This window comes from Cavia porcellus, unplaced genomic scaffold (assembly GCF_034190915.1).
Source record: "Cavia porcellus strain 051 isolate PalLab524CR breed Dunkin Hartley unplaced genomic scaffold, mCavPor4.1 scaffold_4, whole genome shotgun sequence".
NCBI lineage: Eukaryota > Metazoa > Chordata > Mammalia > Rodentia > Caviidae > Cavia > Cavia porcellus.
In genome coordinates, this window is record NW_026947487.1 from 117,880,600 (window position 1) to 117,894,222 (window position 13,623).

The 13,623-nt window shown below is 48.1% G+C and overlaps 1 protein-coding gene across 1 annotated transcript; it reads left to right on the top strand.

Moving 5' to 3' along the window:
* Nucleotides 1-3,011: 3,011 nt before the first annotated feature.
* Sdr42e1 (short chain dehydrogenase/reductase family 42E, member 1) lies at nucleotides 3,012-13,623 on the top strand. Its single transcript, XM_003461135.5, has 3 exons — nucleotides 3,012-3,124; nucleotides 10,317-10,410; nucleotides 10,920-13,623. Exons 2-3 carry the CDS (start codon nucleotides 10,343-10,345, stop codon nucleotides 12,031-12,033), a joined length of 1,182 nt encoding a protein of 393 aa, XP_003461183.1. The 5' UTR covers nucleotides 3,012-3,124; nucleotides 10,317-10,342; the 3' UTR covers nucleotides 12,034-13,623.

Genomic DNA, 13,623 nt, shown 5'->3' on the forward strand with positions numbered 1-13,623 from the left:
TCAAGGCTTCAAAGAGAGGTTGGGGGCGCCAAACCCATCCTTCCGCTCTGACGGTGACCTGGAGTGGAAGATGACGGCACAGCTGGGGTCCTTGAGGGATCACGAGGAGCACAGCTTTCTCTCCTCCTGCAGGCTGAGCTGCACGCCGGCTGGGGTGAGGAACACAGTCGTGTTGCATAAATGAATCGGCATTGTAGGGCTTAGTATTTTTTATATTTTTTAATTTAAATTTATAGGTGTGATTTGGGTGTGCAGAATGACCTTATTCATCACAGGGAACCGGCATCTGAACAAGACATATCCTGTTCCTCTTTTTTTCCATTCCGACCCCGTCTTTTCAAGCCCCCCTCCCCTGCCTGCTCACAAAGCTCAGTTTTCCCTTCATCCTTCTCATCCTTCTTTCCCGTCCTTCCTGTCCCCCTCCCCCTGCATTTCCCTTTTTCTTTTGAACAGTTTCTTCCCGTTTCACAATATTTATTATACATTTATGTTCTTATTTATACTGTCAGTTTCGCACACCATAGAGATAATTCGATATTTACACGTGTCTGATTTATTCATTTATGATTACAGTCTCAAAGTCCACCCAATTAACTATAAATGTCTCAATTTTATCATCCTTTATGGCTAATACTCCATTATATATATATATATATATAATTTTTTCTTTTTTTGTCTTTTTGAGACAGGGTCTCGCTATGCAGTTCAGGCTGGCCTTGAGCTCAATTTGTAGCCCAGGCTGGTCTCGAACTCACAACAATCATCCTGCCTCAGCCTCCCGAGTGCTGGGATTACAGGCATGAGCCACCACGCCCAGCTCCATTATATTTTTTAAAAACACACCTTTTTTATTCATTCATTGGCTGATGAGCATTTGGGTTGTTTCCAAGATCTAGCTATTACAAATTGTGCAGCTATAAACAGGTGCACATATATCACTGTGATATGATGTTTTTCATTCTTTTGGGAAGATACCCAGAAGGGGAATACCTGGGTCAAATGGGACCTCTAGTCCTAGTGTTTTGAGGACTCTCCACACTGATTTCCACAGTGGCTGCACCAGTCTGCACCCCCACCGCCCCTCCAGCATTGTTATTGGTTGATTTCTTGATGACAGCCATTCTTTCTGGAGTGACATGGAATCTCAGAATCACTTTTATTTGCATTTCTCAAACGACCAGTGATATTGAACATTCAGGGCTCATTAAGGGAGACTGCAATTTCTACTATTAATTTATACAGTTGTTCAACCCTTTCTGAGATTCTAAAAATTGTGATTTTTAAACTTACATTAGCTGGAGTTACTGTCTATTGCTTGAAATTCTAAAATTTTAATATCAGCATCTGTGAGAATTTGGTGAGCTAGTGGGTATGAAAGTAATTGCTAATGTATGAAGCACTATATTCCTGTAAGGAAGCCTGATGGCAAATGGATCTCTCAGAAATGCACACACTGTCTGGATTTTATTAGTGGGGGAGAAGAAAATGAAATAAATATTGCCATGTAAACTCACACCCAGGTCAGGCCAATGCCTTTCCTGGGTTATTTCTATCAGAGTTCTTCTTCAGACTTTTACAAAATCAACTCACCAAATTCTAGTGGAATATTACAAAGTTTGTGATTTTCCATTAAAATACTGTTCATCTTTTGAAAGAATCCTTGGTGGTGCAAAAATATTAACATTTAAATTCACCACTTCCCATGTTTATCAACACATGGGAAATCTGGGTGCCCTGTGAGGATCCTGGAATTGTCTGCAGACAATCTGTCCTATGTCCTGCATCCTCGGAGGGGTCTCTTTTTCCTTGGCTGCTGTTCTGAAGAGCATATTGCTGGTCTCCCACCCCGAGTCCCTTCTCCCCTCTCTTCTAATCTTTGGCATTGGGCAGCCACAACAAAGCCATACCTTAAGACCACCTGGCACAACCCTGTCTCCTCTCCTAAAAATTACAGCTGAGTGCCAGACAGGCATGAAAGCCAGGGTCCTATTAAAGGGGCCAATGCCAAGGACGTGGCTTTCTTTCTCTGGCTTTCATTTTTGTGTCTGACGCCTTCCATTTGTCCTGATGGCTTTGTGTTCTCAGAGACAACAGAGTGGTACAGACTTAGTTCCCGTGAGCCTTTTTGCATATGAATGTGGCACCTGTTTTATTGGTAACAGCAGGACATGATGTCAAAACCTCCATTCTTTGAGTCACCAAAATAAAATCCTGCCGTTCAGGGGTCCAATCCACAGCACGTGTTAAGGGAGTGGGGTGCACAAAAGGTGTGCAACTTTCTTTTTTTTTTTTTTTTTTTTTTTGGTCGTTTTCGTTTTTATCGGCACCGGGGATCAAACTCATGACTGCCTGCAAGGCAGGCGCTTATGCCGCTGAGCTAAATCCTCAGCCCCCAAAGTGTGCAACTTTCAACAGAACCACGATACCAATAAGGATTGAAAAAGAGGCCCTCGAAGAATGCCAACCTTCCTCTCCACTTGGCTTTTAAATCCATGGTTCCTTCAGCAACAAAAGAATGATCTTGGCGTCACTACATGCCCAGCAACCAGACAGTAGAGCCAGACAAACAAGGACAGTCAAGGTCACAGGAAAACCTATGGGCGCACAGGTCCCACACAGACATGGCCACTCAGAGGTAACGGACTTTAAAAGATACTATGGAGATGAAAAAAAAAAAAAAAAATAGATGCTATGGAGTAAATATTCAGTGGTCAATAGAGACATCACTCATCCATCCACCCATCCATCACCCGCCCACCCATCCATTCACCCAAAGCAGTACTGACTGTGCTGGTCAGGGCTGCACTCAACATTGGGGGTACACAAGGACGGAGGTGCAAGTGTAAAAGCAAAAACTGGAGGTGAGCGGAGCAGTAGAGGTGACCCTCAAAGGGTTGCAGCCACGCTGGAATACAAGGGCCTGAGAACCAAAGAGAAAATCCGCCACCCCAACACAGGTGACATAGAGACGCCGAGCCCTCCGGACTTCCTAGAGAGGCCCGGAAGTGGCTCCAGGAGGCCGGTCTCACGCCGCTGGCGTCCGTGCGGGGGCGCTGGGTGGCACAGGAGGTTTGGACCGCCGCGCCTGGGGCAGCCCCGGTCCTCGCCGTCGCCGGCCGCCGCAGTGAGTGCGCCGGGTTGGAGGGTGACAGGTGGCGGCTGCGGGCGTGGGACGGTAGCCGGGCCGCCCGGGTGCCTCATTCTCTCATTCCGGGGTGCGGGCTCACCGTGGCCCTCTGCTCGTTGCTTCCTTGGCTTTTAGTTCGGTTCGGTTCGGTTCGGTTCGATTTTTTCCCTCCAAAGCAGTGGTCCGGCTCTCCGCACTGAGTCGCCAGGCCTGATGCCCGACTTGCCTTCGCATCGCACTTCGGGGGAAGAGGCGACCTTGCCCCCCAGGGGTGATCAGGATCCCCCCTCGCCGAGGCAGTGTGACATTTCCATTTAAAGTGCATCGGTTCTTGGGCGGGGGGAGCTTGCAGTGCAAGTGAAGTTTAGAAGACTTAATGGTGCCGAGGTGCCGGCCCTAACAGTGATCCAGGAAGCGGCGAGGTGACCGTCTTGTCACAACCCTGCTGTGAGGCTTTGTATTTTGCAATAGGAGGATCCCCTGTTCGAGCCCAGCTTGGGCAGTTTAACAACTTAGAGTGATCATGTCTCGAAAAATAAAAGCCTGGGTTGTAGCTCAGTGCGGACTCCTTGGGTTCAATCCCAAGAACTAGGAAACAAAAAAATAAAATAAATTAAAAATGCCAGGTTAAAAGGGAGGGCGGGATTCCAGTTCAGCCACTTTTTTTTTTTTTTTTTAAAGGCAAAACAGAAAAACATAAAAATGCTACAGAATTTCCAAAAAAAAAAAAAAAAAGGAAATTAACACTAGTTAATATATTGCATACTGTTATCTTAGGAGTAGTTCAGTTTATAAGATCTGGGCATTAAAAACGACCAGACAATGACAGCACAGACTGTCGAGTGTGGTTATCTGTCTGGTACACATTTGTGAACAAGGCTTTTGGGGTCTGCACTGTTTTCTTCATCTGCAGAATGCTAATGATAGAATAGCAACCTTGAGATTTGCCTGAAGCATAAATGGTGAGTTTCTGAAATGCCTTAGCCAGGGTGTCCAGGGCTACTGCTATCCGCATTTTAGGGAGGAAGAGGCGGACCAGAGAGGTTGTAATGAGTAGCCGGGGTCACACAAGGAGCTGGTGGAAGGGGCAAGTTCAGGACCCAGATTCTCTGACTTCCATCTTAGCAGTCAGTGCGGCGTTCCACATCCCTCTGCCGCCTGGAAGGATATGAGCAGCTCCTCGCCCGCTGGGAAGGGGGAGGACCTCTGTGGGGTCGCAGTAAGTGTTAGCCAAAGCACATACAGGGCCTAGGGGAGCGCAAGCAGTGGAGGCACAGGCACCTGAACTCCAGTGGGTGTGTGGATCTCTTCTCCCACTTACTATGCACGGGACTTGGAGGTAGTCAGTTTGTATCTCTGAGCCTCAGTGTTCTCTGTAAAACAGAATCAGCAATTTAGGTTCATCGCAAGGGCTGCTGGGGGATAATTTGTGGAGAAAGCCAAGCACAATGCCTGGCATAGAGTATATGCTCAGTAAAAGGCAGCTGATGCTACTCACATGTGTGGAAGTGGCGGGCACACTGACCTTCAGAAGGGAGGAAGCCCAAGTGCTGGGCTCCTTGCAGCTGTGGTAGAAAGGGACCCTTGAAAAGCTTGCTCGGGGTCCATCCCGTTTTGATTACTGCCTGATGTTCCTTGTGCCGACGGATATTCCTAGAGAAATAGTCTCTCTCTGCTCACATGGCAGTCTGGAAACAGGTGCGAAGTATCAGTTGTAAAACTATTTAGCTCCTTTTGTCATTGTCATTGTGAAGAGTTGCAAGGACCTTTTGTGCAATAAATGTGTGGGTAACTGGACACGATGTGCTGCAGCCTGGTGGTGGCCTTGATTTACACAGCTGCCCCACCACCCACAGTTACAAAAACCGCCACCCACAGTTATGGAAACCATGAACACATGCCAGCTTCTGCTTTGCACCCCAACCTTTCACCCAGCACTGTGCTTGGAGCTAACTTCCCGAGTTCAGCCTTTGAGGTTCCTCTCCATTTCGCCATCTCTGTCTCCTGCATCTTTAATACTCCGAGTGCCCAAATGAGTAACTTCTCACACCATGAGTGTAATCCCGTCAGCGTCAGCTCATGTAAGTCCTGAGCTCCCACATGTTTTCTGGGGCTCCACACACTAAGAACGCAGTCACCTCTTACCTCTGGCCAGTACTTCTGCAGAAAGCTAAAGCACCCAGTCACAGGGTCCTGCCACCCCGAGGTGCGTTTCTCTTCCTCATAGTGCAGAGAGCCTTGCTGTGTTTTCCTGAAAGCGTGTTAAAAGTTGGTAGATGCTCATGGCACCTCTGTTTTGCATTCCTATAATGCCAGAGGGTTGGTAGCACCGAGGCTTTGCCTCCCAGCGATGGAGGAACTGTGTGCATAATCCAAGCTTCTTATTCCTCATCCCTAGCATTTAAGTCTTTGTAAATTGAAAGTACGCCTAGTCATCTTTTATTAATTTCTGCCCCTGACTTCCCTCCGGATGTCAGTTCTATTATCCTCCCTTTACCTGAGCATTCTCCAGAGGTCAGGCGAATTTGAAATTTCATTTTTTCCCTGTTTGTAATTAAGATTCGTTTTCTTGATGGTGTGCTTAACTTTAACCTCTTCTCGCTGAAGTGACCGCTCAGGTCAAACACAACCCTCACTGCCCCGCCAGGAAAGCAGTTACTGAACAAAGCCACATGTTAGAAGAGACTTCAGACTTTGCATTATAAAGGCGGGTCTGAGTGCAAGGCCAAGGAAGGAATCCAGAGGGAATAATTAGTAAAATAGAAACCATGACCTGGATGGATATGGGGGAACCGGTTGAAAAAAATGATACCGTTTTTCTTTCTTCTTGCATATTGTGAGACTTGCCTGGTGTTTGCTAACATTGTTTGTTTGATTGGCTGTTGTTCAGGCCTGGGTTGAACTGTGTGGCCCAGGCTGGACTCAAACTCAAGATCCTACTGCTTCAGCTTCCCAGCTGCTGAAAATCGAGGCATTTCTGGTTTGCTGAGGTTGATACAGGAGACACGGAAGGAAACCATGGCCGTCTGTGGGGCTGTGAATGGCTGTGCCCTGAGGAAGCGTCGTTAACCTGGACGCTGTTACGCTGTGTTCCTCGCTCTCTGTCACGGAGACAGAATACTGACCCAGATAACTTGAAGGAGGAAGGAGTCACTTTGGGTCCTCATGTCAGAGGTTTCTGTCCGTGGCCAGCTGGCACCGTGGCAAAGCAGACACATCAAGGGGGTGACCTCACGGCCACCAGGACGCAGAACTGGAGGGGAAAAGCCAGAAGAAGGGGGTGGGGCAGGGTGTGCTCTTCAGAACCAGGCTTCTGCTGAGCTCCTTCCTCTGGCCGGGCCCCCTCCTCTTCCCGTCACCTCCCAATAATGCCATCAATGGACTGATCGACTGATGAAGTTGGAGTCCTCACCATTTGGTCACCTTCTGAAGCCCCACCTCGAACATGTGAGGTTTCGGGGAGACATTTTAAATTTAAGCCAGGACACTGCTAGAATCTGCTGGATTTTCATTTTCTCATTCTGACCTCTTGATCAGGTCAGTTGGACTATCCAGGAACTCGTTGGCAGCTAATGAGGGGTAACATCCATAGCCTGGCAGGTGTTCTGGGGCGCTGGTAATCTGCATTTGCACATTCCTAACACGATCAATGCTCACATGAGTGGGAGTGAGCTGCAGTCCTGTGACTGCACTGAAATGTGTGATTTGTTTAAAAAAAAAGAATAATTATTTCTGTTGGAATTTCTAAAAACTGCGTTCAGGGAGAACTCATCCGTTTCCTAGCTCCGCTCTGGTGGAATTCTTGTAGTGCGTTCATATCCTAGACCCTGTTACTCAGCATTGTGTGAGTTACAAATCTCTTAACTGGATGAAACGTCTCCAGAACCTGTTTTTCAAGTGACACCTCTGACTTCCTTGAGCTTCCCCTGGACGCTGCCCCCTGCAGCCTCGTTCACCCTGGTGCCAGCTGAGGATGCTGGTGTTCAGTCCCCACCAGTGGCCTTCTGACACAGATCCTAACCACCCTTCACCCAGACTCTGTCCTGCCTCCAGCCTTCCTCTCCCACAGCGAAACTTTTTCTTCAGCATGGACCAACGGTTCTTGCCAGTGCCCTGGCATAAACCTCCAAAGCCTCCTATCGCCCACTAAATGAAGTTCACCCCCCTTCCAGTGCAGGCAAGGCTGCCTCCAAGCTGACCCAGGCTGTCCCTCCCTGTGTCCCAAAGCCCAGCTGGACGCCGTGGCTTCAGTGAGTCCCAGCCATAGTGCACGCCCCGTTTCACTTGCCCGACACGCCTTCCCTGGGGTTCTTCCATTTAGTGGGGTGTACCTTCAAGCCGGTAGTAACTTCCCACTGCCTCTCACCCTTCCTGAATCTTCCTGTGACTCAGGCTCAGCTCTGAGCTCACTCTTCCGTCTCTTCATCTGCCTGTCAGAATCAGCGTCCCTGTCCTCATTCCCAGTGTTCGCACAGCACCCGTTTGCACCAGCTTGGAACAGTAACCAGGTTGTTACTTTCTGGCTTGTGTGAATGGTTTGGGTTTTAAATGTTCCCCCCTCCCCAGAGGATCTTAAGCTAAAGGCTTGGCCGCCAGCCCATGGTGCTGCTGGGAAGTCGAGGAACCTACAGGAGACAGGGTCTGAGGGAGTGTTAGGTTGGTAGGGGCTTGAAGTTACTATCAAGCTACTGTGATAAAAACAGTGTACTGCAAAAAAAAAAAAAAAAAAAAAAAAAAACAGACCCGAAGATCAGTGGAACAGATTAGAAGATGCAGAAACAACTGCAGACACACTAAGTCACCTTATCTTTGACAAAAGTGCCAGATACATCCACTGGAAGAAGGATAGCCTCTTTAATAAATAGTTCTGGGAAAACTGGCTGTACACATGCCAAAGATTGAAACTGGACTCATCCCTTTCACCAGGTACTAATCGAAAATCAGAATGGATCAAAGATCTTAACATTAAAACAGAAACACTAAATCTTCTGGAAGATAGAATAGGTAAAACTCTTGAAGACATTGGTGTAGGCAAAGACTTTATGAGTAAAACCCAGATTGAACAGGATTTATCACGAAGAATCCCCAGTAGGACCTCAGCCTACTGAAAAGCTTTTGCACAGCAAGAGAAACCACCAAGAGTGAAGAGACAACCCACGAGGTGGGATAAAATGTTGGCCAGCTGTTCCGCAGACAAAGGATTACTACCGAGAACATGTAAAGAACTCAAAAAAAAATCAGTCCTCCCCAGTTTAAAGACCCAATCCAAAAATGGGCATCTGAGATGAACACACACTACTCAGATGAAGAAATACAAACAGCAAATAAGTATGTGAAAAAATGTTCAACATCACTGGTCATTTGAGACATGCAAATTAAAACAACACTGAGATTCCACCTTACTCCAGAAGGAATGGCTACTATCAAGAAATCAACCAGTAACAAATACTGGAGGGGCTGTGGGGAAAAAGAAACGGTCCTCCACTGTTGGTGGGAATGTAGACTCATGCAACTACTATGAAAATCAGTGTCGAGATTCCTCCATAAACTAGGATTGGAGGTCCCATTTGACCCAGCTATTCCCCTTCTGGGTATCTTCCCAAAAGAATTAAAAACATCATATCACAGCGATATATGTGCACCCTTGTTCATATCAGCACAGTTTGTAATAACCAGATCCTGGAAACAACCTAAATGCCCATCGACTGAGGAATGGATAAAGAAGATGTGGTATTTTATACAATAGAGTACTACTCATCCGTAAAGAATGATAAACTGGACACTTTCATAGGTAAATGGATGTACCTTGAGAACATACTCATTAGTAAAATGCATGCATGTGTAAACAGTATTATTTTATTAATGTGAAAAAATGAAAGAAAAATCCTATGTATATGTGTATGTATGTGTACATAAGTGAATGGTTAAGATAGTTACACTGCTGGTTTCTCTGAATTCGCTGAAAAGAAAGGTTAGTCTTGGTATTGTTCGGAAATTCAGAGCAGATGTCTTGTGCTCTGGGTGAATGATTTGGGGATTACAGTGTGCAATGTATGTACCATTGTTACCCCCTGATTGACATACTTTAAACTTTTATTGTAGGTTTTCTTCTTTCTTTCTTTTTCTTTATTTCTGTCTATTTCTTTCTGTTTGAATAAAATGGATTTTTTAAAAACCCAAAAAAGAGCTAAATGTTTTGCATCACCCTCTGGGGCAAAGCAAGACATCGCACAGTTCCTGCCTGTTTGTTGTGCTTTTTCCTGTCCTGCACCTGGCTTCACATTCACCCCCTTGGTGAATGCTCAAGTCCTCCTGCGTAGCCCCAGCCCACACTGCTCCCCCAAGCACCTGGCTCCACACTGTTTCAGGGCTGTGGGCAGTCTCCCTGCGTGTGTGTGTGTGTGTGTGTGTGTGTGTGTGTGTGTGCATCCCCAGTGACTTTGAGGACTTGCATGCCTCCAGGTCCAGCTCTCCCCTTACCTGGAAGGAGGTGGGCAGCAGGCTGGTGCTCGCTTTGCTTTTCAGAGATGCTGGAGTCCTGAGAGGTCCGGGGTTAGTGAAGAAGGGGAGAGCAGAGGGTGCCAGAACCACCGAGCACTGGCACTTGAGTACTGGCAAGGCTTCAGGGATGAAGGCCGCGGGCTGCTACCTGAAGGAGTTTCCCCCTCTCTTTCTAAAATAAGTATGGGGTTAGTAAGCCGTACCAAGTCGTAAGGTAGTGAGCCACCTTAAACAAAAGATGTGGGGAGCTTTCTTTCAGGTTCTTCCTTTGATTTTCTGGAGCATGGGGGGAAAGGCTTCTCTCTGCCAAATTTGAATGAATTCTTTGCAAACCTGTCCACTCTTCCATGAATTGACAGCACTGCCTTACATCTGAAAAGTGCTCTGTGGTTTGGAGTGTATCACCGTATCTTACCTTTGAATCAACCTCGTCAGATGGGACAGATCCTCCCTTCCCCGTCCTGCATAAGGAGAAATGCGAAGAGCAGTGGCTGGTGTCACACAGCTGTGACCAGAGCCCAGCTCTGAGGCCTTGTGCCCTTTTTGTTTTCATCGTTGTCCTAGCATGAAGCCCAAGGCCTTGCTGTGCCAGGCCAGCGCTGTGTCTGAGCTGCATCCCCAGCCCCTTTGTGGCCCCATGAGCTCATCGCAGGTGGAGCGTGTAACGCCGTGTGCTTCTGTCTCCCAGGTTTGGTTACCTTGTGATCACCACCTATGGACGCGCAGAGGTCTCCGAAGGAAACGGTCCTCATTACAGGAGGAGGTGGCTACTTCGGCTTCCGGTCAGTGCGTCCATAGGCTACACCCGTAGAGTTATCTTACTGGTGCCTGTAGTGGTTGGAAAACATTTTCTGGTAGTGTTAAAGCAGAAATGAACAACTGACCAAATGCTGAAATTAATATTTTCCATATCAAGAAAAATTCTTTAGATCCAACCAATTAAGGAGTGACAGACACATCACTGGATTTAAAATAGGAACTCTGGGGCCAGGGGTTTAGCTCAGTGACACAAGTGCCTTCCTAGCAAAGTGTGAGGTCGTGAGTTCAATCCCTGGTACCACCAAAAAAAAAAAAAAAAAAGGAACTCTTCTTTCCCAGTGAAAGTCACTGTCATTTCAGGAGACAAGAGGATTCTCAGTTTTACAAATTCATAAGGTCTGTGAACTCATAGAGTTAGAGACTTAGCGGGAGGCAGAGGCTTGGCTCGGCCACGCGTTGGTGAATTCTTTGTTCCCTGTCCTGGGCACCCCGTAAGGGTTGCCTGCTCTAACTTCTGGTGGTCTCATTTCAGCCTTGGCTGTGCTCTGAGCCAGAAAGGAGTCCGGGTGATTCTGTTTGACATCAGCAGCCCCGCTCAGAACATCCCCCAGGGAATCCGGTTTGTGCGCGGGGACATCCGCCGCCTTTCTGACCTGGAGAGGGCCTTCCAGGACGGGGACATTGCTTGCGTGTTCCACATCGCCTCTTACGGCATGTCGGGGCGGGAGCAGCTGAACCAGAACCTGATTGAGGAAGTCAACGTGGGAGGCACCGACAACATCCTGCAGGCCTGCTGGAGGTGGGGGGTCCCCAGGCTGGTGTACACAAGCACCTTCAACGTCATCTTCGGAGGCCAAGTCATCAGAAATGGAGATGAGTCCCTGCCTTACCTGCCGCTCCACCTGCACCCTGATCACTACTCCCGGACCAAGTCTATTGCAGAGAAGAAGGTGCTGGAGGCAAACGGGTCTCCCCTGGGGACGGGAGGGGACGTCTTGAGAACCTGCGCCCTGAGGCCAGCCGGCATCTACGGCCCCGGAGAGCAAAGGCACCTTCCCAGGATAGTGAGCTACATCGAGAGGGGCCTGTTCAAGTTTGTGTACGGCGACCCCAGCAGCCTGGTCGAGTTTGTCCACGTGGATAACTTGGTGCAGGCACACATTCTGGCCTCCGAGGCCCTGAAGGCTGCCAAGGGCCACATTGCCTCCGGAAAGCCCTACTTCATCTCAGACGGCAAGCCAGTGAACAACTTCGAGTTCTTCCGGCCCCTGGTGGAGGGCCTGGGCTACACGTTCCCGTCCACCCGCCTGCCCCTCACCCTGGTCTACTGCTTCGCTTTCCTGACCGAGCTGTCCCACTTCGTCCTGGGCCGGCTCTACAACTTCCAGCCCTTCCTCACCCGCACCGAGGTTTACAAGACGGGAGTCACACATTACTTCAGCCTGGAGAAAGCCAAGAAGGAGCTGGGCTATGAGGCTCAGCCCTTCGACCTGCAGGAAGTGGTGGACTGGTTTAAAGCCCACGGTCACGGCCGGAGTCCGGGAAACGGAGGCTCCGACTTTCCTCTTTGGACCTGGCTGTTGGTCCTACTCTTGGTTCTGTCCATTTTCACCTGGCTGCCACCTACCGCGCTTCTGTCGGTGTGAAGAAAGCTGGAATAAGTTTCTGATCACACTTGCTAGAATGATTTCCAAGAACTCAGGTTTCAAAATATACACCATGTGATCTGGTACCACACTTTGGCTTTCCAAATGACTACTTGATTAAAGTTTGATTGAAGTTTATTCTTCTTTCTTTTTTTCTTTCTTTTGTTGTTTGTTTGGTGCTGGGGATCAAACTCACGAGCTCATGCTTGCCAGCCAAAATTTTTCTTCTCTTGTTTTTCCAGCTGATCTGGAAAAGGAGAGACACAGATACGTTAGAAAGTTGCCTTCTCATGTCGTGTCTTAAGTAAATGCCACTGAAACCATCTGGAGGCTCCAGAGAGAGGCTCAGTTTAATAGGAAACTGCTTGACTACCTCAGAATCCAAAAACAGGCTTATTGCTGTTTCGTACACACTCCATGAACATAAACAGACAAACTGAGACTGATAATGGGAACCGTGAGAGACTAACGCCCGCCGGACTCCTGACAGGCCGAGCCCCAGGACGGTGGCCATTGCGGGGGAACAGGGTCGTGCCCAGTGCAGTGTCCAGGATGGACTTGCTCGTCGTGATAAAGAAACCTGCATGACCACATTGGAAACTGAAATCTAAATAGCTGGACCTCTCTCCTGCTTCCTAGGCGCACACAGGTCATTATAGTTAGGAATATTGTTTACATTCTGTACGAGGGTTGCTACCTCAAGTATTCTCCTTAGAGGGGCTGTTGCCTCTGGACTTGCTGGAATGTCTGGCTGTGCCCCAAGGATCTGCCATAAGACGTATCCACATTCCGGCCTCTGAAGATAGACTGAAGTTTTAAGAAACATCTGAAAACTCGAAGGTGATCCAACAAATGATGCCTTTTAGTTAAAAGGCACAGTAACTAATACAGCGGTTTTCTGACAGGGGAGAATTTGACTCTGATAGCAGAGAAGGCAGCCTCCAGGAGCAGCACATCCAGTCACCCTGAGGACTGACACGGGGGATTTTCAGGTTATGTGGTTTCCCAGGAATCATAGTGGACAAGAAGGACAGTCATAGTGAACGGGAGTCATAGTGGCCAGGAAGGGCAGGATTGGAACTCGCTGGGATGGTTGCTGTGGGCGACTGCTAGAGGTCACCTGGGAGCCCCTGAAAACACAGGCGGGCAGTCCCTGCTGACCACCGCCCAGAGGTCCTGGGAAGGCCCCAGCTTTCCCAGGCAGACCTGCACTGTGATGATTTTGTGCGACGTTAACCAAGTACCTGGGGGCTCTTTGAGGTTTGTTTTCCTCCTCTGGCAGATGGGGCTGGCTGGATTTCCCCTTCCCGTGAACTCACCAGCCTCAAACTGTTTCTCCTGAGCTTAAAACAAGATGCAGTGACTAAGGTGACAGCAGCTGGCTACAGAAACAACTCAGGGCTTGCGTTACTTTGCACACCTGTACCTGGTTGTCTGTGCAACTCTTTAGGGGATAACAAAGTACAATATAGCAGCTATTGTTGATTTCCGACTGTCTTTTTTTGAAATCCAAGATCATTCTCATTGTCTTGTTCTGTGTCGTTTTATTGTTTTGTTTTATTCTCTTTAAAATAAATTTTAAAAACCCAA